At 46.3% G+C, this 22086-nt stretch overlaps 1 protein-coding gene across 2 annotated transcripts in view; it reads left to right on the top strand.

Annotated features, from left to right (window-relative positions):
* The window catches only part of Creb3l2 (cAMP responsive element binding protein 3 like 2), a 108745-nt gene extending 89466 nt beyond the window's left edge, over nt 1–19279 (top strand). For both annotated transcript variants that reach the window (XM_047561868.1, XM_047561869.1), the window contains exons 9-12: nt 9959–10058; nt 10333–10459; nt 11792–12008; nt 14027–19279. In XM_047561868.1, coding sequence (XP_047417824.1) covers nt 9959–10058; nt 10333–10459; nt 11792–12008; nt 14027–14102 — 520 coding nt within the window. In that variant the 3' untranslated portion in view covers nt 14103–19279. The remainder of the gene's footprint in view (nt 1–9958; nt 10059–10332; nt 10460–11791; nt 12009–14026) is intronic.
* Nucleotides 19280–22086: the final 2807 nt, after the last annotated feature.

Raw genomic sequence — 22086 nt, forward strand, 5'->3', positions numbered from 1 at the left:
TGTGTGGTGTCCTGGGTTGATGTGTGTGTGCGTTGAGAAATGACCAGTCCAGTGAATTAGCACACTCATTGCCTCAGTTACTACTTTTCTATTCTTTTTTTCTTTTTGTTCTCTTTTCTCTCTTCCTTTCTCTTTCTTCTCTCTCTCTCTCTGCCTTTCTTCTGTGCAGATGCTGAAGGTCTACCCTGTGAACACATGCAGGGTCACACTGCAGGCGCCTGCTAGACATCAGGTCCCCAGAACTTGCCCGTCCTGTAAATGGAAGTGTGTGCACTGTGACCAGCACCCCCTCCCCAACCCCCGGCCCCTTGCCATAACCCCACCATTCTCCTTTTTCTGCGTTTGACTTTCTAGAGAACATCCCACACTGAAGTGATACCTTGCAGCATTTGTCCTTCTGTGTCTGGGAACATGCGTCCCTGTGTCCTTGACGGCTGGGGGCTGCAGTTCCACCAGTGGCCCTGTGTGTCCTCCTCGCTTTTCTCCCTCTTCAGCTCTGCTCCTGGTGGGCAGCCCTTTTGTGTGGTTGTGGCTGACAGTTGGTTCCTCCTCAGAATCCTCTCGCAGGTACTTTTATCAGGGAGCGCCTAGGGCCATGATTTCTAAGCCAGTGGTTTTTAATGTATTTCTTCTTGAGAGGCAAATAAACAAGAGCAGAGCTGGTGTTGAAGCAGGGCCAGGGGCCTACGGTCCCACCGCTCTCAATTCCCGCCTGAGGCCTCCCCTTGCTCAGAGGACGCCGCGTTGGCCAGGATGACTACTGGCCATGCCTTGCCCCAAGCCTGCTGCAGGGAGCTGCCATTTGGAGGCATACACTAAGGGAAGACTTAGTCAGGTCACACCGTGTGAGCGACCCATGCTTGACCTAAGCCCGGCTGGGCTGAGTGAACACAGCTGTGCTTGTGCTCCTGTTGTGCTTCTGGCTTTATTATTATCTTCTGGAGGCTGCAGGACAGAGGTAGAAATAACTGCACTATGTGGACAGAGTCCCAGGTCACCAGAAGGGAACAGGAGGCCCTGGTGCCATCACTTCACATGGCATGGCATGGCAGGAAAGGCACGTGCACATTTATCCCATCCTTGACCAAAGTGAAGGGAAAGGATTCCTGGTTACATTTTCCTGGTTTTAGGCTACAGGGCCTGTTCATGCTTGGATTATAGATCATTTGTGAATCTTTTTGTTTATACCGGACTAAGCAGCAACCTCCTAGCATGCGGTTGGTTTCTAGGGGACATTCCCTTTCATCTGAGCTCAGGACACTGAAAGGGGGTAGGGCCAGCTAAAGAGGAGGACACCCTCTTCACTCTTCTCTTGGAGCCTCTCGGGCAGAGCCAACAGGGTGTGGAAGCACCTCCTCACTTCCTTTGCTGAGACGATCCACTAATTGCACACCATCAAGAAATATGTGAGATGGAAGTGAGACAGTTTCCCAAGGGCTCTTCTGCCTGAGCTCATCAGAAAATACATTTTCACTTGCCGGAGTCCAGGTGGTGCCCATGTGTGTCTGCTGGAGAATCCTCTCTGCTTTCCTGACTTGCCCTTGTTCTCTCTACGAGCTCTCCGAACAGCCCCACCTTCTCTCATTCTTGAGACACACTGTCCCTTCTCCTTACATCCCTTCCTTCCACATAAGCAACACACGTTTCCCACCCAGCACGTCAGTCTTAGGTGTGTGGCTCAGTTTGCTCCAGCTGGACTTGGTTAATTCTTATCCTTCGATGGGGCTGTGAGCTACCGTCCCTCTCCTCTGGCTGTAACTTTTGGAATCATAGGGGCTTAGAAATACACTTTAGAGATCATCTTATTTAACTGCTCATCATTTTATAAGAGGAGAGGCTGGAGTTAATGTCATCTAAACATTTGGAGGTGGAATGGGGTACGGGACTCAACTTCTTAACTTTTAACCAGGCCCTTGCCCTGTTTTCTCCTGCTGCTGCACCCCTCTTTCTTGACACAGGATAGGACGGACTTCAGATCTGGACAGGAGAGCCCTTGCGTTGGATCCGGTGTGTTAGAAGGCACCTCTGGCTGTCCTCCACCCACTCCTTCTCCATGGGATGAGTAGTTAGCTAGACAAAGGGCTGTGTCTGCCAGAACTCTGCCCTGCCCCTTTTAGACCATGCCCTGGTGCCTGGATCCTAGAATTCTCTGACCAAAGGCCTTCGCTCATTTCCGAATCTGTGTGGACTTGTACTCTAAATCACCTTGTTTGTCCTTCAAAGAGCAGACTTAGAGCACAAGTCCATGCAGACCCTGAGGCCAATGGGGTGGTTGTAAACAGTTCTTTGTGAAGGCTGTGCATGGAGTTTGAACTTGAGGAGGTACATGCATGAAATCCTTCCCAGCGTGTCAGGTCCGGGATTCAATTTGACCTTACTTGTAGAAGACATGAGATTTCTGGGTCCAAGACAAAGAGCTGTGTCCCCCGGCACAGGAGGCAATGTGAGCACCAGGGAATTTGCCTCAGTTCTCCTTGCCCTCAAGTTCCAGGAGAGAGCTAGGTCGGTGCTGTGCTCTCAGTGGGTTTGTGGCCTGAACTTGGAGAACCCACTGCTTTTATAGTGAGGACTAAATAAGCCTGCATTTTTGCCCAGGGGACACATGACTTCATCTCTCCAGGTTACCAGCTTGATAATCATTCTTCAGAAGTGGCCCATATAAAAGACAGGGCCCTTGGTCTAGTCATCCCCAGCAGAACAGCTCCGTGCTCCTCACGACGCCTCTTCTGGACATCACACATCGTCTCTAGAGAGGACCGCCTGTCCCCTGTGGTAGAGGGTAGAACCAGGGATGGGAAGAGAAGGGGAGCGGGGCTGCCACCTCTGGTGGCCTGTGCATCCCAGCAACCCTACGGGGAGGAACCTTGGGGAGTCCAAGATTTCTAACTCGAGCCTTAGCCCGGGAGGGAGCTGCAAGCAGCAGGTGCTGAGGAGGCCTCCGGGAGCATCCACCTGACTTGGAGCTGGGTGAGCAGAAACCTCAGGAGGTGTGGCCTGTGGCTTCTGCTCTTCTCTTTCCCCAGACTCCTCAGAAGGCAGGAGCATGCCTGTCTTGCCAGCCACCTCTATTGTGATCAGAAATAAGAATTTCTTAATTTTCTTTGACCTTCCTCTTAGCTAGAGGTCTTCTCTCCAGCACTTCTCTTCTTACTCTGCAAGACCTCTGTGGTTCCTGGCAAAGGTCCTTCCAGAGTCCAAGTCTGTGGACTCTGACTGCTCTCTGGCCTTCCTGGTTGGTTTGGTCTGCACAGCTGTATCCCTTTGCACTAGTCGCATATATTTCTCCCTCCAAGCTGTTGTGGCCTCCTGTTTGTGAGTTCTCTGTACTTCGTTTAGATTGATGTAGCTCCCTGCCATTCACAGAGAAGCCACGAGGGCAGATGAATGACCCTAGTTATTTTTCTGTGGACTTTTATCTTGGTCTAATTCACTTTTCATTTCCCCATTGTCTCCAAGTTCTCGTTGTGTGAAGAGTATTATGTTTCTTCTCGATTGGAAATATTTCAAACTTCAGAGCTGATGGGGACTAAACCTAGTTCTCCAGAGGGATTAGAGGGGCATCTTATTGTAATTTAGTGCTAAAGGTAGAAATTCCACCAACCAGGAGATATTCTAGAGTTCATTTTTCTGTGTTCCTGGGCCAGTAGGTAATAGAGTAATTCAGAAATGCTGTCTGATTCCTACAAAAAAAACAAACTTCCTGTAATGTAGAAATCACTCAGAAAGAAAAAAAGAGACATTTCATATTCTTTTTTTTTCTTTTTCCTTTTTGATTTTGGCCAGAATCCCATGAACACCCCTCAAAATTTAAGCCAGAGATGGTTAAACAGATAGGTATTAACTCAAAGTTTGGGAGTTTTAGCTTATATAATTGTCTTTTGTTTATGTGGCACTTAGGGTTCGGAGATTTTTGAGCTAGCTCATGATTCTCCTTAAACGTCTTCATGGAGTATGTAGAATTGCTAACATCGCATCCTTCCTCCTCCTCACCTGTGGTAGGGATGTTTCAGCTTCTGGGCAGTCCTTTCTAGCCCTTGAACTTCCTGGACACTAACTCTCCATGAGGGGCTGAGCCAGGGTGGGAAGGGATTCTGGTGGGATTTTGCATCAGAAGAACACAGATGCTTCATCCCATCATGAGGCCACCTGAGATTCACCATTACGTTTTGTGTATGTGTGCGTACACTAGATAAGTGACAGAATTTTTTGATTATGTAATCATTGTACATTTCATTTCATATAAATAATGTACCAGTCACACCATATGAATAAACACACTCATCATTTAGGCAACTAATGTTTTATATATATATATATGTATATATATATATATACACACACATATAACTAATATAAACATATATCACACAGTTAACTAATGTGTATTTTTCACCAATTAGTACTTACTTATTCCCTATAATGTCCTTTGATATTGTGTATTCTGTTTAGTTCCATTTCATTAAAAAGACACACCAGCCACAATCCAATTAATTTTGCAACTCAATAATAGTTCATAATTAGGAATTTGGAAATTACTGTTCTAGGTACTCCCATAAGGATGTGACAGTTTTTTCATCTCTGAAGGAGGCTGATTAACCCAGAGAGTGGGTTAGATACACTTATATGTGCACACACACCACTGCCCATTGAGTTCCATTTCTAAGTAAAATGTGTTACAAGATTGATGGAAAGTATGTCTACAGGGAGGGCCAGGTTGAAGCTCCCACACAACAAATTATTGGGAACTACCAGTTTATTCTTCTTCCCGGGTTCTGGTTTCTGACTCCCGTGGAAAGTTAGGTACCTGAGCGTTCAAAGTCCCACCTGCAATAACTGTATGATTATTCTCACTGTCTTTTGCTCTCTTGTAAATAAAGAAAATAGAAGGGAACAAAATTAAACTAAATACAAAGGTAACATATGAAGCTGTTGATATGTTTCCTAGTTGTTATAAGATTGCGTCTCGCACTCTTGGGTGCTTTTGAATGTTTTGCCCAATTTCCTCTGATATGCCTCACAAAATACAGGGTGATGCTTTATTTTGGGCAAGGCTGGCAGCTGCCTCTGACTGCTCTTTTGGAAGGAACTATATGAGGATAGCCACTAAGTTTATTTTTACATCTCACCGTAGGACAAAATCCACATTTTCAATCAAGTGTTGGACACTCCAATGTAACACGTTATGAAAAATCTGTTGGCCCAGATAAATGTATGCTAAGAGTATTCCTTTCTCTAAATTAAGACCTTGCTCCCAGAAGCCCAAGAATTCATTAAGCCATAATTAGCCATGATCACTGATGATTTAAAATACAATAAGAAAGGGGAACTTTATATTGAGCTTTGAAGGCACCATCGGGTCTGTCCTACGGGTGACTTTTTATAGCCTTACTGTTAAAATGATTTTTCCATTCCATCTGAAGGCTGCCTTTTCTCCACCCAGCTGTTTGGTAAGCAGGGTGGCAGGCAGTGACATCTGTCTCGGTGGCCCCAGAGAAAGTACCAGCCAGCATGGGTTATAAGGTCACACAGGCTTTCCCGTGAAAAGGACTTCCTTCATCTGTCACCCATGAATAGAGACAGCAAGTGCTTTTCAAAGGGGTTCTGCAACCCCAGAGCGCCCCAGGAGGGGCGACTCTCCTGCTGTCCATTAGCTGATGTGGTCAAGGAACTTACCTTTGATTGGCTGTGCGATCCCAGGACTGTGTGACTTGAGTGGCGCCCCCTGTAGCTCTGCCCGTAGTCCTGAGGTCCGTGCTCTGCTCTGCGTCCCTTCAGTCTTCCTCTTCTGCTCTGGACGTACTGTTCAGCTATCCTAAAGCCACGGCATCTACTTTTCGGGTTTCTGATAAAGGGACAAGTCTTATCTTTTCCATTTGTCTAAATAAAGCCTTAACTTCCTGGGACTTCAAGCAAGGTGAGGAATACCTTAGTTTGTTGTTTTTTTTTTTGTTTTTTTTTTTTTTTATCTATCACCTGCATTTTATCTCTGGTTATATCTAATGATTTACCTCAAAATGTTTATTTACCTTTATGTTTTTTATTTGTGTTGTTATCACTGGAATTTTGCTAATGTGCATCTCATTGCCGTTGGCCTGGGTTTTACTATGGCTCTCCCTGCTGTGTGGCTTGGTCCTTTTTAATAACGTTTTCATATCTAATGGTGTATGAATCTCTTCCTTGGACTATTGACAATATGATGTTACTGTGACTGAATTTAAGAAAAGTCTACTTAACTAAGCAGTATGTTGTAATTAGGTGATTGATGAGGGCACTGTGCTGTACCTACTAGAAAGTACACAAGCAGTGGAGTCAGATAGTTCTCAACACCTTAGTCTTCCACTCACTTATATGACTTTAAGACAACTACTTGGTATTTCAGTATGAGCTATAAGCAACACCTAGAACTCAATCACTGTTATTTTCTTATGATGAAAATCAATGTGGTTTTTTGATTTGGTATGAATGTACATGAATTTCCCAAAGTTTATTGGATCCTAGGAACCTATTTAGCTGTGTGGGTTGGATGAGTTAATCCATTTTACTCTGGTGAAAAGCGTCAGGGCTGCTGATTGACGGAAACTTCGTCACGCGGTCATTTCCACCGTCAGACTCTCTGAGGATAGCCTTGAAGTTTATTTTTACCCACCTTCACCCAGCCGAGCAGGAGAAGCAGCAGCACACGGCACAGAAGCCACCACTGTGGCCTTCCACCAAAATTCCAGACTATAAAAATATGCATTTTAAGCAGCATGTTTGCTCATCTTGAAGAGCTGGGTTATAAACTGTTAGAAATCAGGCATCATTGAACAACCATTTTCATCTGCAGTGGATTCAGCAGATAATCATCTTTGAGTTTGGAACGGATGCACTGTGAATACCAAGTGAAGGGCCCTACAGTTGGTAAGCACGGCACTTTTCCGCGTCCTCCAGCCAGACTTAGATGGCTCTTCTTTCACACTTGTAGCATTTTGCACCTGTCACTGGGTGGGGCCACCTTGAGCCTCAGCTATCTATCAGTGGCTTTAGGTGGTTCTGCCTGCTTTAGAAAGGACCAGGGTGTATCCTAGGAGACTCTTCTCAACCCAAAATCAGAAGGGAGGACTGATTCAGAGCATTGTGTGGGATTCATTTTTTAGTAGTTCATACTCTCAAGATCAGGCAAGGAGCAGGGGACAGGCAGAGAGGAAGCATGGGGTGCTTGCCAGTCAACAGGTACTGTTGGCGAAAAATAGAAACGGTGGTTTCACTTTCAAAACACCTTAAGATTTTGGAGTAAAAGTATCGGGGCTCTGTTGCCATCTGGAAAGGTCCAAGTCACAGAAGACCAGGAGAGAGCTCACCCATTCCTGCACAGAGCTCCACTAAGCCTCAGCATGCCACCAGCACAGAGGGCAGCAGGAGTGCCCAGGGCACAGTCGAGGTGCCCAGCGAAAGTGGCAGGCATCACTCAAGACCACAGAGGCAGGGGATGCTTTGCAGGCAGCCAAGACCTTATGAATCGGTATCATGGAAGGTGGCCATCATCCAAGAGAAAAGGGTTTGTGCCTTGCGGTCTTGTCTGAGGGCTCACCTGTATGCTGCCCGCAAATTTCCAGAAACACCAGCCAGGAGAACCTAACAGGGACTTTGGGGCTGGCCTTACAGGTGGCAGTCAATCCAGCACATGCCGCCACCAGCAGAGTCTCAGCTCTGTGAGAGTGAGTGCTCACTGAGGAAGTGGCTGGGCAGTGGATTGCTCAGCTCTTGGCTTTGAAAGGCAGCTGTGCCGATGGCCACAAGGGAGGTATTCTGGGGAAGGCCTGCGAGAAGAGAGAAAAGGTTTGATGAGAGAAAAAAGATGCTGCATCGAAGGATCACTTAGTTGCAAACTTTTTCTCCAAGTGGAATTTGTTTGTTTTTTATTCATTTTTTGCACTCTTGGGGATCAACCCAGAGCCTTGCATGTGATAGGGAAGCACTCTACCATCTGCCTATGTCTCCAACCCTTCTAAGTGCAATTTAAAGTAATTATGCCATCAGAATTTCTCAACATACAGAATGCTTTTAAAGAATATATGTAAACATAAATCAGGTCTAGACTATGTGTGATCATACTTTTATATAACCAGAAACAAAAAATGTACAAATGTACAGTTAAGTTCAAAAAAGGCCTCCACATTAAATAGAATTTAAATTAACGATATCACTTAATGGAATGAATGATTTTGCTTTGCTTATTAAAATCACTCATTACTTGTGCTTTGTAATGCGCATGTGGGATCACGTGGGGCTTTTTGAGTTCAGAAAGCTTCAGATACACATACTGCTCAAATTCTTCCCCCCATTCTTATCCATTTAACTTGCTGAAGCAAAACCATTCTTATGGCCAATCCTGCCCTGGATTTGCTTAATTTGGGGGAATTTGCTTCATCGCTATCTGCCAGAGGAGAAGGCAGACTGTGGACAACACTGCCTGTATTTCCACCACTTGAAAGCTCTTCAGTTGATAGACCGAGGTGAGAAGCAAGTTGGCTATGAAATCCCAGAATTCTGCAAACAAGTGGCCTGCTGATGTTTCCAGTGAACCTGTGTGTCTCCAGCATTACATCACTGCCCGAATTTACTGAAAATCTTCAGACTCAAGAAAACACATCTGCATATAGAATCTTTTCCACTTTGCCATGTGCATCGACTTGGGGAAAGATGGGGGCGAGGAGGGGCTTCCGCTCTTCACACGCTCATGCAGAATTCATGCAGATACTCAATTCAGAAGGGTGTGCCGTCAGATGCCTGTCTGTGCCTGTCACGTTCAGGATTTGCAGGGTTTCAGCATCTGCTCTTTCTGTGTCCTGATGTCACTCGGTATGGAGCACAGACTGCTCTCTTATCCCCAGACCTCGTTGCGGGAATGCACAGTGGTCCACCTTAATTTCTCTTCCCTCTTCTGTCTTTCCGGGGAAGAAGAGATAGTGTGTATTGGAGGCTGGTTTCCCCGCTCCCGGGCTCGGAGCCTGAGGTCTGGCCGAGCAGGCTGCTCTGCTCTTCAGTGTTTTGGCTTCATTTCCTGGTGTGGAGCTTTGAGAACTGACTTCAGGCCTGAGGTGCAACGGCTGTCTGCCTCCCTGACCTTCAGCAGAGCCCTTCCTGGTTTTCCTCCTCCTCTCTCCTTCAGGGTGCCTTCCGAACGCCTGCTGCTCAGTGACACTGTTGCCATTTCAAGTCCCAGCCGCCGCCTCGGGCCAGCCCTTCTGCTTTCCTCTGCTGGTCCTCTTCCTCTCTTTGCTCGGCCCCTTTCTTACGTTCTCATCGCGTTTCTTTCCTCTCGGTTAAGAGGGTTCTCGTGATTACCACCAGGCTAGTCCGTTGAGGCTGCCATAGAAACCCTGTAAGCTGAGTGGCTTATAAACAGCAGATATTTATTGCTCACAGCTCTGGAGGCTGGAAACCCAGGATCAGGGTGCTGGCAGACTTGGTGTCTGGTGAGGACGGGCTTCCTGGTTCCTAGAAGCTGCCTTCTAGTTGTGTCCACATGTGGTGGAAGGGAAGAAGGCTGGTCTTTTCATCCCTTATAAAGGCAGTAATCCCATTCGAGGGCTCCACTCTTAACATGCCATGAATTATTTTGCAGTGGATCGGGGTGGTGGGGCGACAAACATTGAGACCATAGTGACCACCCAACCAGAGTGTCACTTACCTTTGTTCTCAGTGTCTGGCAAGCAAGTCACAGCCTAGCAGGGATCATGTGAGGTCTTTCTCTTATTCAGAACAGAACCCGTGGTTAAGGTGTCCAGGCTGGTTCTGAGCTCCAGCAAGTTCTGGGGCAGTGGTGCCAGCAGGTACTGGCGTCCCTCCCTTAGAACTCTGTTTAAATATAGACCCAAGGCCGCACAACTTCCCTGGAAGCCCGGCAGAGGGGTCACCAGAAATCATCTCTCATCTCTCACGTCCCTTCCTGGCTTTTGTTTGTTGCCATTGACAGAACTCTCCTTCAGCAACTCCAGAAGCTTCAGACCCTGGTGATGGGCAAGGTTTCTCGGACCTGCAAGTTAGCCGGCACGCAGACTGGCACCTGCCTCATGGTGAGTCTCCCAAAAGGACAGTGCAGGAACTGCCCCCTGGCCCAGGGCCCTGTCCCCAGTGTCTCCACCTTGTCAAGGCCAAGTGCTGTGCAGCTGAAGAGACCTTGGAGCCTGCTCCAAGGATGTTCTCTGCATGTCATTACAGCAGCGTGACGTGGCAGACAGCCTCTGAAGGACGGGAGTCCGTCTTCCTTCTGCCCCGGGCGTTGCAGGTCGACAGGTTCACTCTGCAGTCTGGACTCTACAGCTCCTGTGTTCTCTCCTCCCCTTCCAGGTCGTTGTGTTGTGCTTTGCTGTTGCATTTGGCAGCCTCTTTCAGGGTTATGGGCCCTATCCTTCTGCCACCAAGATGGCGCTGCCCAGCCAGCATTCAATGCCAGAGCCATACACGGCCTCCATCGGTAAGACAGCACTCAGCCTCTTGGGGAGTATCTTGTTTTGCTTCTGTGGAACTGGGTTTCTCAGCTTGCTGAAAGGAACCTTACGTAAAGTCCAACTTTTAAAAAGAGGTGCTAAAAACGGGACTTCTCCATTAGCACATGGGGGGCTCTGGGGCTCAGAGTGCTGACTTCCCTTGTGCCCCTCACCCATGGGGCCGAGGCAGTACTGGGAATTCTCTGGAGCTTGGCAAAGTGCAGCTTGCAAAATGCTGCTCCAGACTGTGTTCCTTGATGTGTTCTAGCGTCCTCTTTTTTGAGTTCTGACGAGGGAGTAGGATGTGGATTTTGAGAGGGGGCAAACTAAGCTTTCTCTGACATTTTAAGAGAGCACCTGTGATTCTACCTTCATTGAGTGAAATTATATGTTACCATAGTAAGAGTTTTAAAGTGAAGTTCAAGAATCCGTCTGTTTTTCTGAGCATTATGCCCAAGATTTAGAGAATGTGGAGCTCAGGTGTCAGATAAGAGGAGGGTAAACCAATGACCTCTTTTCAGTATGTGGGAGATAAAGGGGTAATCAGTCAGAAACACATACATGAGTGCACACCTGTGCTAGTAAAAACAAGCATGGAGTTAGAAGGTACCGAGTTTGGAATAGGGACAATTTTGTCATGTTAAAATATTTCACCAGACAGTCGTATCTCTGCCAGTGCGAGCCTTCCAGCCAGACAGTTACGGTGGCCTATTGGGAAGTTTGTTTTCCCTAAGGGATATTTCTTTACATTTTGGAACTAATGGGAGCATAGTCTCTGTGTCGAGGAAAATTGCTACAGAGCCATCTAGCTATGTGGCTGTCCTATAAAACAAAGGATATTGTCTGCAGTCTCTGGTTTATGGCTTTAGCTTTGTATCTTCTCCCCATATTTCAATGAAAATGCCTTTGTATCTTCCCTCCCTACAAGACCTACTCACTGGGGACACTGTGCGTTTTAACTGAGCTTGGACATCTCCAAGTATTTGACTCCCACTTGCGTGAAGGTTTTCCCTGGATAGTTATGGGTGGGTAAGGAGGGGAATTTTATTTTCAAAGCAGTGGAGGTGGTAGTGGCTTTGTATATGTTTTCTGTTGTTCTTCCAGCACTGTATAATTGGTATAATTTTTCATTGCACAAACTCAGAAACCCTGAAGCCTTTATAGAAAGCCAAATCCAGTTGGCATCTCCCAAGTCTTGGACAAGAAGAACACATCAATTATCATCTGCCACTGGCCCTGGGCATTGGGAGCAGGGAGATGTGTAGGACTCCTGTGGGTTTTTTTTTCCCTAACACCTTATTGTTTTCCTCTGTCCTCAGTGAGATCCAGGAACCTACTGATCTATGAGGAACATTCTCCCCTGGAGGAACCATCCAGTCCAGCCTCAGCTGGGGAGCTTGGGAACTGGGACAGAGGCTCCTCCCTGCTCAGGGCGTCAGGGCTGGAGTCCCTGCCAGATGTGGATCTTCCCCATTTCATTATCTCGAATGAGACCAGCCTGGAGAAGTCAGTGCTGTTGGAGCTACAACAGCACCTGTGAGTCCTGTGGTGTGCTGGGGATGGGGTCTGGGTGAGCAAGCTGGCTCAGGGCTAGGGACTCCCCCAGAGACTCATCTGATTCCTCAGCTCTCAGACCTGGCACTGAGGAGAGTCTGCCTCTCGGCAGCGGCTTCCCTGAGCAGGGAAGAGGCCTAGTGGAGCCCCCCAAAATCCCCACCAACAGTTGGCAACAGGTAGTGGTGGCACCAAAGAGTCAGGGAGGGTCTGTATCCCCACCCTCACTCCCTTCCTCGTCCCCTCAAAGCCACATAACAGCAGTGATGCAGATCCCTCAGGCAGGTTCTCTAGCTTCTTTCCAACCAGAGGGAAAATAAATGTTATGTTGTATATCAGTACACATTTACGGTTTAGATGTCAATTCAAATGTATTAACTATAACTATGGATTGAGTATGCTTTACCTGAAGTGCTTGGGGCCAGATGTGCTTTGAATTGAGAATTTTTTAATTTTGGAATATATTTGCATGTGCTTCATGAGATATCGTGGGGATGGAACCCGAGACTAAACGGGTTCATCTGTGTTGCATGCACACCATACACACGTACCCAAGAGTCACTTTTATACAATATTCGTGGTGCTGCCTGCATTTTGACTACAACCCTCACACGAGGTCAGAAGCAGAATTTTCCTCTTGTGGCATCATGTTGGCACTGGAAGTTTTGGATCTTGGAGCATTTCACAATTTGGATTTTTGGTTTAGGGATGTTCAACTTATATAAACTTATAATTGTGTATTTATATTAAAAATAAGTGTTTGAGAGGCCCTGTACATGTATATGCTCCCATATTGTAAATACCCTGTGATGGGCTTCAATTCTCCATGAGTTGTTTCTCTTAGATAGTTATGGGGAAAACATCCTTTTGGAAACATAAAGGCTGATAGGACCACAGGTATTGTTCCTGGGGGAGGTCGGTACCTGGGTGTGCCGATTAGCACGCCTGGATAGCATGGTGGTGATGGAGCTGAGCTCTGCTCCTGGGCTTCCCAAGACTGAGGCTGTCAGGGAGAAAGATTCCATTTTACATTCTTCAGCCTTCTTCCCTTGACCCTGTATAGGAAGGTTCATGCTACATATCATATACTTTTATATATATATATATATATATTTTTTTTTTTTTTTGGTTGTTGATGGACCTTTTATTCAATTATATGCAATGCTGAGAATTGAACCCAGTGCCTCACACATGTGAGGCAAGTGCTCTACCACTGAGCCCCAGCCCTAGCCCCTACATATACTTTTGTATGTATCACTAAACATGTACATTTAACATTTACTCATGCTTAATGGGTTGAGCACTTTACAAGGGTGAGGTCACATAAGTCCCTTTACCCCAAGAGGTGATGCATTATTTTTATTCCCATTATAGAGAAAATCCAGAGCCACCCTAAAGCTCTGTTGGATGTAGCTACTGGCTTTTTTGGCTCATGACACCAAAAGAGAAGACATCAAGCCTTCTCTCCTCTTTAAAAGCTTTTGAAAGCCCCATTCAAATTCCATGTGCTATGTCGTATCTCCCAGAATGCCTGGAGACTTGTAGGTTGTTACACAGTTTGATAATGTATTTATTTTCTGTTTTAGTATTATTTCAAATTAATGAACTTTAAAAAATCCTTATCTGGATTATTAGCTCTTCAAGACCAGGTATTAGCCTTTATCCTTATATTTTCTCCTTCCCAAAATATAGCATGGGGCTAAGCATCCTTAGTAAACACAGCAATTTATAATAATCAGTATGGAGCCACCATGCTTATCCTCTGGGCTGGGTTGCCTGCTCTTGGATGGGAATAAAGGTAGGAATGTGCACAAGTGGATAGGCTGGTAGCAGGGGACTTTGAGAGCAGAAAAGTAACTATGGATTGAAAAACGACAAGATGCATGGGTGGGCGGGCCCATAGGGTCACCGTCATAGAGTGATCATGTGACACTCTGAAGCATGACATTTGTAGCTTAAGGAGGTGGCTAATACATTTTTACCTTTTTCTCCCTTCACAGGGTCAGCACCAAACTGGAGGGGAACGAAACACTAAAAGTCGTAGAACTCGACAGAAGAGTGAACACCACCTTCTAATGAGGCCGTCTCCACCCTCACCCCACCCGCTTCCCCTAACCCTGCTTCTACACCCCAAGTCCACCTTTGCATAAGGTTCTCCTCTGGGCCGCTGGATCTTGGTGGAGATGTGGACAGGCGTTAATGGCTCGGGACGGGAGACCAGCCTGAGTTTTCGTCTGCATGCTCTGCTGCTCCCGAGCACCGCGGGGGCTGGCATCTCTCCCTCCATTTCTCTTACTGCCATAGGAAATTGCTTTAGGGGTGGGGTGGGGGTGGGACAAGCAGGCTTGTTTCCACCTATAGTGCCAAAAAGATACTGCCTGACTCTCCCCTGTGAGGCGTGACCCCTCTCTAAAGAAGAGGTGACTCATTCAGTCGAGACCCCAGACTCTAGCACGAGGCCTGTTGGGATTTGGAAAGCACTGACTCTTGGGCTCCCTCGCTCACACCCGGGCTTCAGTGTGAAAGCCCCGTCAACCCTGGGAGCACCAGGGCATCCTGCCAGTACCCCTGTCTCCACTCTGCCCTCTGGGGCCCTGCTGGACTGCCCCCACACTGGTGCAGGCAGACTAGGGCTCCCCGTCATATTCTCAGGCCGCAAGTGCAATGCCTGAGACATCAGGCTTTTCTCCTCCAGGCAAACCTGCCCACCCTGTTGCTTGTAGGACCCCCCACAGCCTCTCTCCCACCCCCATAGTTCTGCCTTCCCGGCTTCTCCTCCCCGTTTGTAAATAGTATTTATTAGCTTGCCGAGGCTTCCCATGGGCGACCATGCTGAAGAGATTCAGGGCCTCCCTCTAAGCTAGCAATGTCTTCTGTTGGCCTTCAGACCTAGGAGGGCTCTGGAGCCACATTTTCCATATGATGTTTTATTTCCTCCCTCATTTTTTTAAATTGGAGGTCTGTAAAATAATTACTATGGAGAAATCTCCTTAAATGTGTGTCCCCCTGTTGGACGAACTCAGAAGGAATGTGGCCCTGTGGCCAGATGCTGTCTCCAGTTCCCATAACTGAGAAGGGAAGCCCTGTCCCCCAGCAGGCGTTTCTGAGGACCCTGCCGCTGTCCTCCACACCTGCTGCCCCCTCTCCTCACTTCCACTGGGCCCTCCCTTAGCCGCCTCAGCTGAGGGTGGGGTGGACGGAGTCTGGTGTGCACATTCTTACCTTTTACGGTCAGGTTTGGCTACTTGCAGCTCACCCAAAGAGATACAACCTAACCCCCAACCCACTTTTATTATTTTTTTTTAATGATTAAAAGTAACTTTTGTAGTTTAAAAAAAAAATCTTTCCTCTTTCATACAAATAAGAAATGGAAATTGCCTTTCTATCATACAAAGTAGAAGACTCCCTTTAAGTGTTTTGATGTTCTCCGCACCTCCAGTTTGTGATTTTGTGCAGAAAATGTGCTTACATTTCGTACTTTATTTTTAGTAGCAGTTGAGGGCCTTTAGCTCTGGCTTTCTTTCTCTCTCTCTCTCTCTCTCTCTCTCTCTCTCTCTCTCATTATTGACATGGTCACTGGAGCCTGTACCTAAGAGGGATTATGCCCACTGGGCCTTCCATTACATATCAGATGCAGGATTTGGCATCATTAGCATTAGCATTTGCTGTCCTGGTCCCTAAGCAGCTCCCTGCTTTGTCTGCCTGGGTCCAGTTAGGGTCACCATGGGGAGTGAACCCTCTCCCTGCTGTGAGGGGAGGTTTCTGATGGGAGGTGGCCAGGCTTACTTCACAGTGTGTCAGAGCTGCATGGTGGCCCTGCTGTCTGTAGGGTGCTTGCTGTCCCTTACATGGCCATTGGTTCACGCATCTGGACTGTGAGGAGGAGGGGAGCTGGTGACTTCTGCTTCTGCTTTCTCAGGCTATTTTTGATCGTTCTGGGCTTGGCTAGGTAACCATGAGCCACAACATATACGATCCCTTTCTTTAAAATGCCAGGTACTTATCACACATGGGGCCACTTATGGGGCCCTAACAGCAAAATCACAGAATTAACTCTAATAGGTGCTAAGAAAGGAAGGTACTCAAACGTACAGGCAGAAGTAGGATCATGGACCAGCCCATCTATGTGCTGAGGCTGAACCAGATGGGGTTTTAAGGTGCCTGGGTGTAGCCAGGGTGGAAAACCCCACTCTTCCCAACAGAAGCTAGAAAAGGAAGGAAACTTGTAGCCCATGTCTTTAGTGCTTTGAGAATTTTATTTTCTCCCTACCTATCTTTGCTGGACATTGCTGTCTTCAAACAGCAGGACTTTTTCTGTGGAAAACTATCCTTCCAGAACAGGGAACATCAACCAGAGAGCTCAAATGGCCTCTTTTTTTTTTGGTGCTGGGGATCGAACCCAGGGCCTTCTGCTCCCCAGCCCCTCCAAATAGCCTCTTAATGAGGCTTCAAAGAACCAGCTTTGCTGCTCATTTGAGAAAACCTGTCCTCCACGGTTGGCTTGAGTGAATAAAGGGAACTAAACTAGGTGGGCCCTTCGGGAGGATGAAATGGTGGTTCCAAATACTTAACGTGTCCTATTCAAGGATTGAGCCCAGAATATCAGTGGATTTGTTTTCCACAGCAAGCAAGCAGGCCCGTAAATCAGTGGGTGATTCCTGGTTAGCTCCGAAGATTGCACACAGTGGCAGACATTGGCACGTGAACTTAAGTTTTGACAAATCTGCGACCATAGAGCAACCAGAAACCATAACAATAAATCTTATTGGATTTTCCATCATGTAAATAGGTTTTCCCTCGTCCTTTGATGACACTAGTGAAGGTGATATCCTGCAAAGACTCAGAGAGCAGGTGATTTCTCACTGGATGAGACGCGAGTGATCCAGGGCTCCTGCCACTCCATATGCTTCTTTCCACAGCTCTCAACTTTACACTTAGAAATGGACGCTGCAAATGAGGAGCTCAGCGCCAGCTTCGAGAAGAATTTCTGGGAAGTGTTAGGACTCTGGAGTCTCACTCTCAGAAAGAGCCTTCTGTAAAGTCTGACAGCTCAACCGAGTTGCTCCATGTCAGCAGGAGGTGGGGGTGGGATATGACATCAGTGCAGGCAAAATTAGATAACCTTTTGGTTAATATAGTTCTGATTTGGAGACCTAATTGGTAGACTGGGAGAGCAACTTCCAGTTCAACTTATTTAGAAATCCAGATTTTTTTTTTTTTATTCCTCTTAATCTCTAGGTTCAGGTTGGATGTCAGAAGATGGTCTGAGCCTTATGTACCTGTAGAGTAGGAGTGTTGAATTGACTCTTCTCTGTTCTGGCACTGAGTGTCCAGTATTTTTGTCACATGTACTTTATTAAAATACTTTTTCAGCATGTCATGTTCCCTCCCTCTCCTGTTCAGAGAGCTAGCAAAAGCAGAAGATCAGAATAGAGGCCTCTGCGGGCCAACTCCTCTGAACACACGTCATCTGAGGTGTACGTGTGAGCGCGGCCCAGAAATGGAGACCTCCCATCCCCAAATGAGGAATGTTCATCCCTGACAAAATGGGGACATGGAAGTGGGAGAGAAGGCTTTTGGCTACCTGCTGTGTCGACCACAGATTACTAGTTTGCTTCCGTTGAACCTAATCTTTGAGAAACCTGGATTAGAGACCTTGGTATCCCTGTCTGCAGGACTGGCAGGATCTGGGAAGCCATTCACCATAGGAGAGTCCCAGAGTGAGGGTCCTCCCATTTGAAGGTTTTCAGCGGAGACAATTAGCACATGTCATAGGCTGAGCCTGCCTGGGAGGACAGGGGAGAGGCCGGGCTGTGAAGGAGCCAGAGACGGATTTCAGATCATTCATCCATTCAGTTACCCCTGAGACTTCTGTTTTACTAAGGGAGAGTGCTGCCTGAGGCCCCAGGGAATGTTGAAGTATAAGAGAGACTGAGAAAACTTCATTTAATTTGTAGCTATTCAAAAGACGCAAGTGTGAGGTGTCTCTCTTTCTCCCCCAACCCCACCCGCCGAGACACACAAACGTGTGCGTGCACACACATTCCACCCTTATATTTGATACTTACTTGTGCCTTAAATGTGCCTTATGTATGAATCCAGGATGACTGAGGAATCCCTTGTCCCTGGGAGATGTTATATACAGACTTTTAAGATTGAATGTGGGAAAAAGAACTTATTCCAAAAGCTCAAAAATGGTTTCCTAAAAGAAAGCCACTATTTTTAGGTTTGCACATCAGGAAAAAGAAAGAGGGTTATATCCATTAGGAAAATCCATTTTGTAGAGGTGCAATCACATCAAAATAAATGGACAGCCAAGATGAAAGGTATTATAAATCCTCACAGCAGAGCATTTTCTGAGTGCATTTTCTGAGAGGAACCTGGTCCACCTGAGGATTAAGGTTCCATGCTTCTGTGGCCAGAGGGTCCGAACTTAGAGGGGAAAAAAACAAAAAAACCTATGTGTTTTGTTATTTTGGGCAACATAGAATTCACGAATGTTTTGTTTTTGTGTGGTTTCCATAAGAAAGGGAAATAATATTTCTTGGGTATTTGCTGAGGTGTTGGATGCTGTGCTAAATAAAGTTTAAGTCTTATAGATACAGAAAACAAGGGCGACTAGTTACCATGTGGTGGGGAGAGAACTGAGTGAGATAGAACAGGTTGAGCAGATTCCTTTCTGAGGATGGTGTCAACGTTTGAAGCTCCCTGGCAGGGAAGAGTTTCTGCCAGTGTGGTGGCCCTGTGGTGCCTGCTCAGCTCTTCCTCTCCTGCAGAGTGTGCTGCAGATGTCTGTCTGCTGTCTTTTCATCCCATCTTCTGTGAGTTCCAGCTAGCAGCCTTTGCATCTGGGAAAAGGGAACCCAGGGGCTCAGCTCTCTTTCTCTGCTCTCATCCCTCGCTCACCAGCTGAGTGGAAACGTGAACTTTTTGCACCGTGGTCTACGCTGCTTAGAAAACCTCTTTTAGATAAAGTGCTTTATGAGTCTATGGAAAACACCAGCACTCTCTGGCAAACTGTGAGTGACCCTTTTAAACAATGGTGAGCAGACCCTGGGCTGTAATCACCAGTAAGCTTTAATGTCTTCTGACAGCGGGCTTGCCTCTCTTTTGTAACAGGTTATATAGATCAGCAGTGTTTAAGTCTGAGCACATTGTGAGTCTATTATCTGTCCTATTGCCTTGTTTTTATGGTCTTTTATTCTCTATCATAGCTAAGTAAATACCAAAAAAAAAAAAAAAAAAAAAAAAAAGCTTTGTACTTGTATTTAGTTTGGAAAAAAATAAATTGAAATTGTAATGCATTTGTATTTCCATTTCTTGCAAATAAATATTTTTCTTAAATAGTAAAATGTCGTCCAGTCTTTTAAAATCCTGGTAACATGGTTTTAAAAGCATTTTGCCTTTTTCCAAAGCACAGACTTATGTATGTATACCTAACCCTTCTCTCCTGATTATCTAGTTGAAGTGAAAGAAGCAGCTCAAACTAGCAATTCATATATGATGTGGTGCCAAATCCCAGGCCAGAAACTTAATTGATTTTTCAGTCAGTGACAGGAAGAGAAACCGTTTTCTCCAGAGATTTCACATAGCCCGACTGCTATTTGCGTTGCCTCCTCCAACTATTCCCTAACTAGATTTCAAAGGTCTCTGCCTTTAACTTTGCTTTCCTGGTCTCTGGATGCCTGAGAGCCAGAAAGGAATGCTCCTTCCTCACGTGAGCAGTTGAGGAGGAGGCCTAACACATGTTATGCTCCAGAAACTCTGATGAAATAGTTGATAAAGGTCAACACATTCAAGCAGAATAATCTTCATTCCATGGCACTCTCTGGATCCAAATGTAATTTTCTCCACTCAGAGAAGGTGGGGCTTCATTTAGTCTCAGAAAGTCTCAGGATGCTAAAGTCCATAGCTATGCAACATGTCCACCTGGGGGAAAAAAAAGAATCCCCCTCCCCTTAGCAGCATTCCTAGCCTGCTTTGGTCTTGGGGGTGCATTAATCCCCCATGACCTTTCCCTCTAAGCAACTTGACCTTCTTTTCTATTCCTACACATGTGGTATTTCCCTGCAGAAGGACCTATTATGGAACCCCCTTGCAGACATGCTATCTACCCGGTTTTGTGTGACGGGAATAAACATGGATTTAGGAACATTATGTTAATCATGCCTTCCTACCTACTGTATTTCTAATGCTGTAACATCTAGGGCCTTCCTGGTCCTGGAGGGTCTGCCCTTTGCTCCCGGTTCCTGGCCTGTGAGCAGGCCTTTCATCCACAAACCAACCACTCAGAGGCCACGCCCCAACCACCTCCTTTATGGGCTCTTACACAGCTCTGACACTCTGGGCCACTGTACTCTGTTCTAATCACCCCAGGGCCAGGTACCAACACAACTGGACACTGTCCCTACATCCCAGACCTTGCTGAAACTTCAAATTAGCCAATCCTAAACCTGCTTACCTTGCCTTGCTTGTTCCTGGATAAACCACAATAAAGGTTTTGCCCACATTTTGCCCTCTCTCCATCTGCTTGCTGGCTGACCCTGGAACACCTGCATGTGGCCCTCTGTAAGGTGACCTGCCCCTCATCTTGGAAACCATGAGTAACAAGTTCTCTTTGTAATGGAAGTTGTCTCCCAATCTGTTGGCCTCCTCAAACCTGAACAACAATAAAACCTACATTCTAAAACACAGTCCTTGGGCATTAATATATCAAATTAGAGACTGATCCCAGACTGCTGGGCATCTGGTCTTCCCACAGGGACCGACTGTGACTTAGGTTGTATAACACACATTTATTGTCTCATTTCACCCTGGTTGTCACTTCTGTTCCAGAGAAGAAAAGTGAGACCTATGGGGCGTTGTGAGCTTGTTGCTGGGAGGAAAAACCAGGTGTCTAAATTCCTAGTCCTGTGCTTAGGTTCCAGCATAAATCATGCCTGACTTCTCAGCAATTGAGGCAATAGAGGCAGGGAAACACTGGCATGGAGGGTGTGAGATCTAAGTGGGACTCAGGAGTGGACACTTATGGCCTCTTATGGACACTATGGCTCGTTGTACCATTAACTTGCTGACTTTGGGGAAAGGAGACACTGTTCTAAACCAGGTGGTTTTGTATAATATCTTGCCCCCTTTCACAACTGAGAAAACTGGTTCAGAACAAGTAATAAGCCCACCCAAGTTTATATAGCAAACTAGGTGCAAACAAAAGGTGTGAGTCCCAGTCTTCTCTGACTCTAAGTCTGTAATCCTAACTATATCCTATGCTGCCTGGATATAGGAGATAGCTGGAGCTTAAGGATTTTTATTCATAGAAATATAGGAGTTAACTTACATCAGAGGTTGCAAAGCCTCAGCTCATGCACAGGTGTTTCTGATATGATCCTGGGCTGTTTCAAACATTTTAAAAATTATTGGTTAACATTTTAACATTTAAATATTTAAAAAAATATGATTCCAAATTTCCATCTTCTCTTGAGTGACAGCAACTTCAGGAACTGAGTAGTACTGGTCCCTTTGACATGTAGCTCATCTCTGGGAGGCCACATTTGCCCACACCTAGGCTGGTTCACTCATTCTGTTACTTCCCTGGGCCTTCTGTCCCCTGGATTCACAGTTTCCAGATTGGACTGGTGGCTGACTCTTTGGGGGTTACAAGAAAGGAAACGCTATAGTATTGGTGGTGGACTAGGAGGTGCAGAGGGTGGTTAGTTTCACCAAGGGACAGGAAATAGAGTCTGGAGCAGGGAGGCAGTCAGACTGTGAGCTGTGAAGACATCTGTACATCAATTGACACTCTTTTCACGATACCAAAAATGTGTGTCATCCAGAGTCTGTTCTTGCTGCTCTCAGAGATAAATCTTCATTAATCTAAAAAAGAATGTAGTAGAAACATCTGAATGATTCCATTTGCATAAGACTTGGTGCTCTACACGGAGCCCTTTATCATGTCCCTTGATGCACTGGCTGGTCATCAAAAGGAGGATGGAGCCATTATCATTGTCCCTGATGCTCAGTGCAGGAAATAGGGCCCACAGAGACATGTCCATCTCTACATTTG

The sequence above is a fragment of the Sciurus carolinensis genome, chromosome 8, assembly GCF_902686445.1.
Source record: "Sciurus carolinensis chromosome 8, mSciCar1.2, whole genome shotgun sequence".
NCBI classification, from domain to species: Eukaryota; Metazoa; Chordata; class Mammalia; order Rodentia; family Sciuridae; genus Sciurus; species Sciurus carolinensis.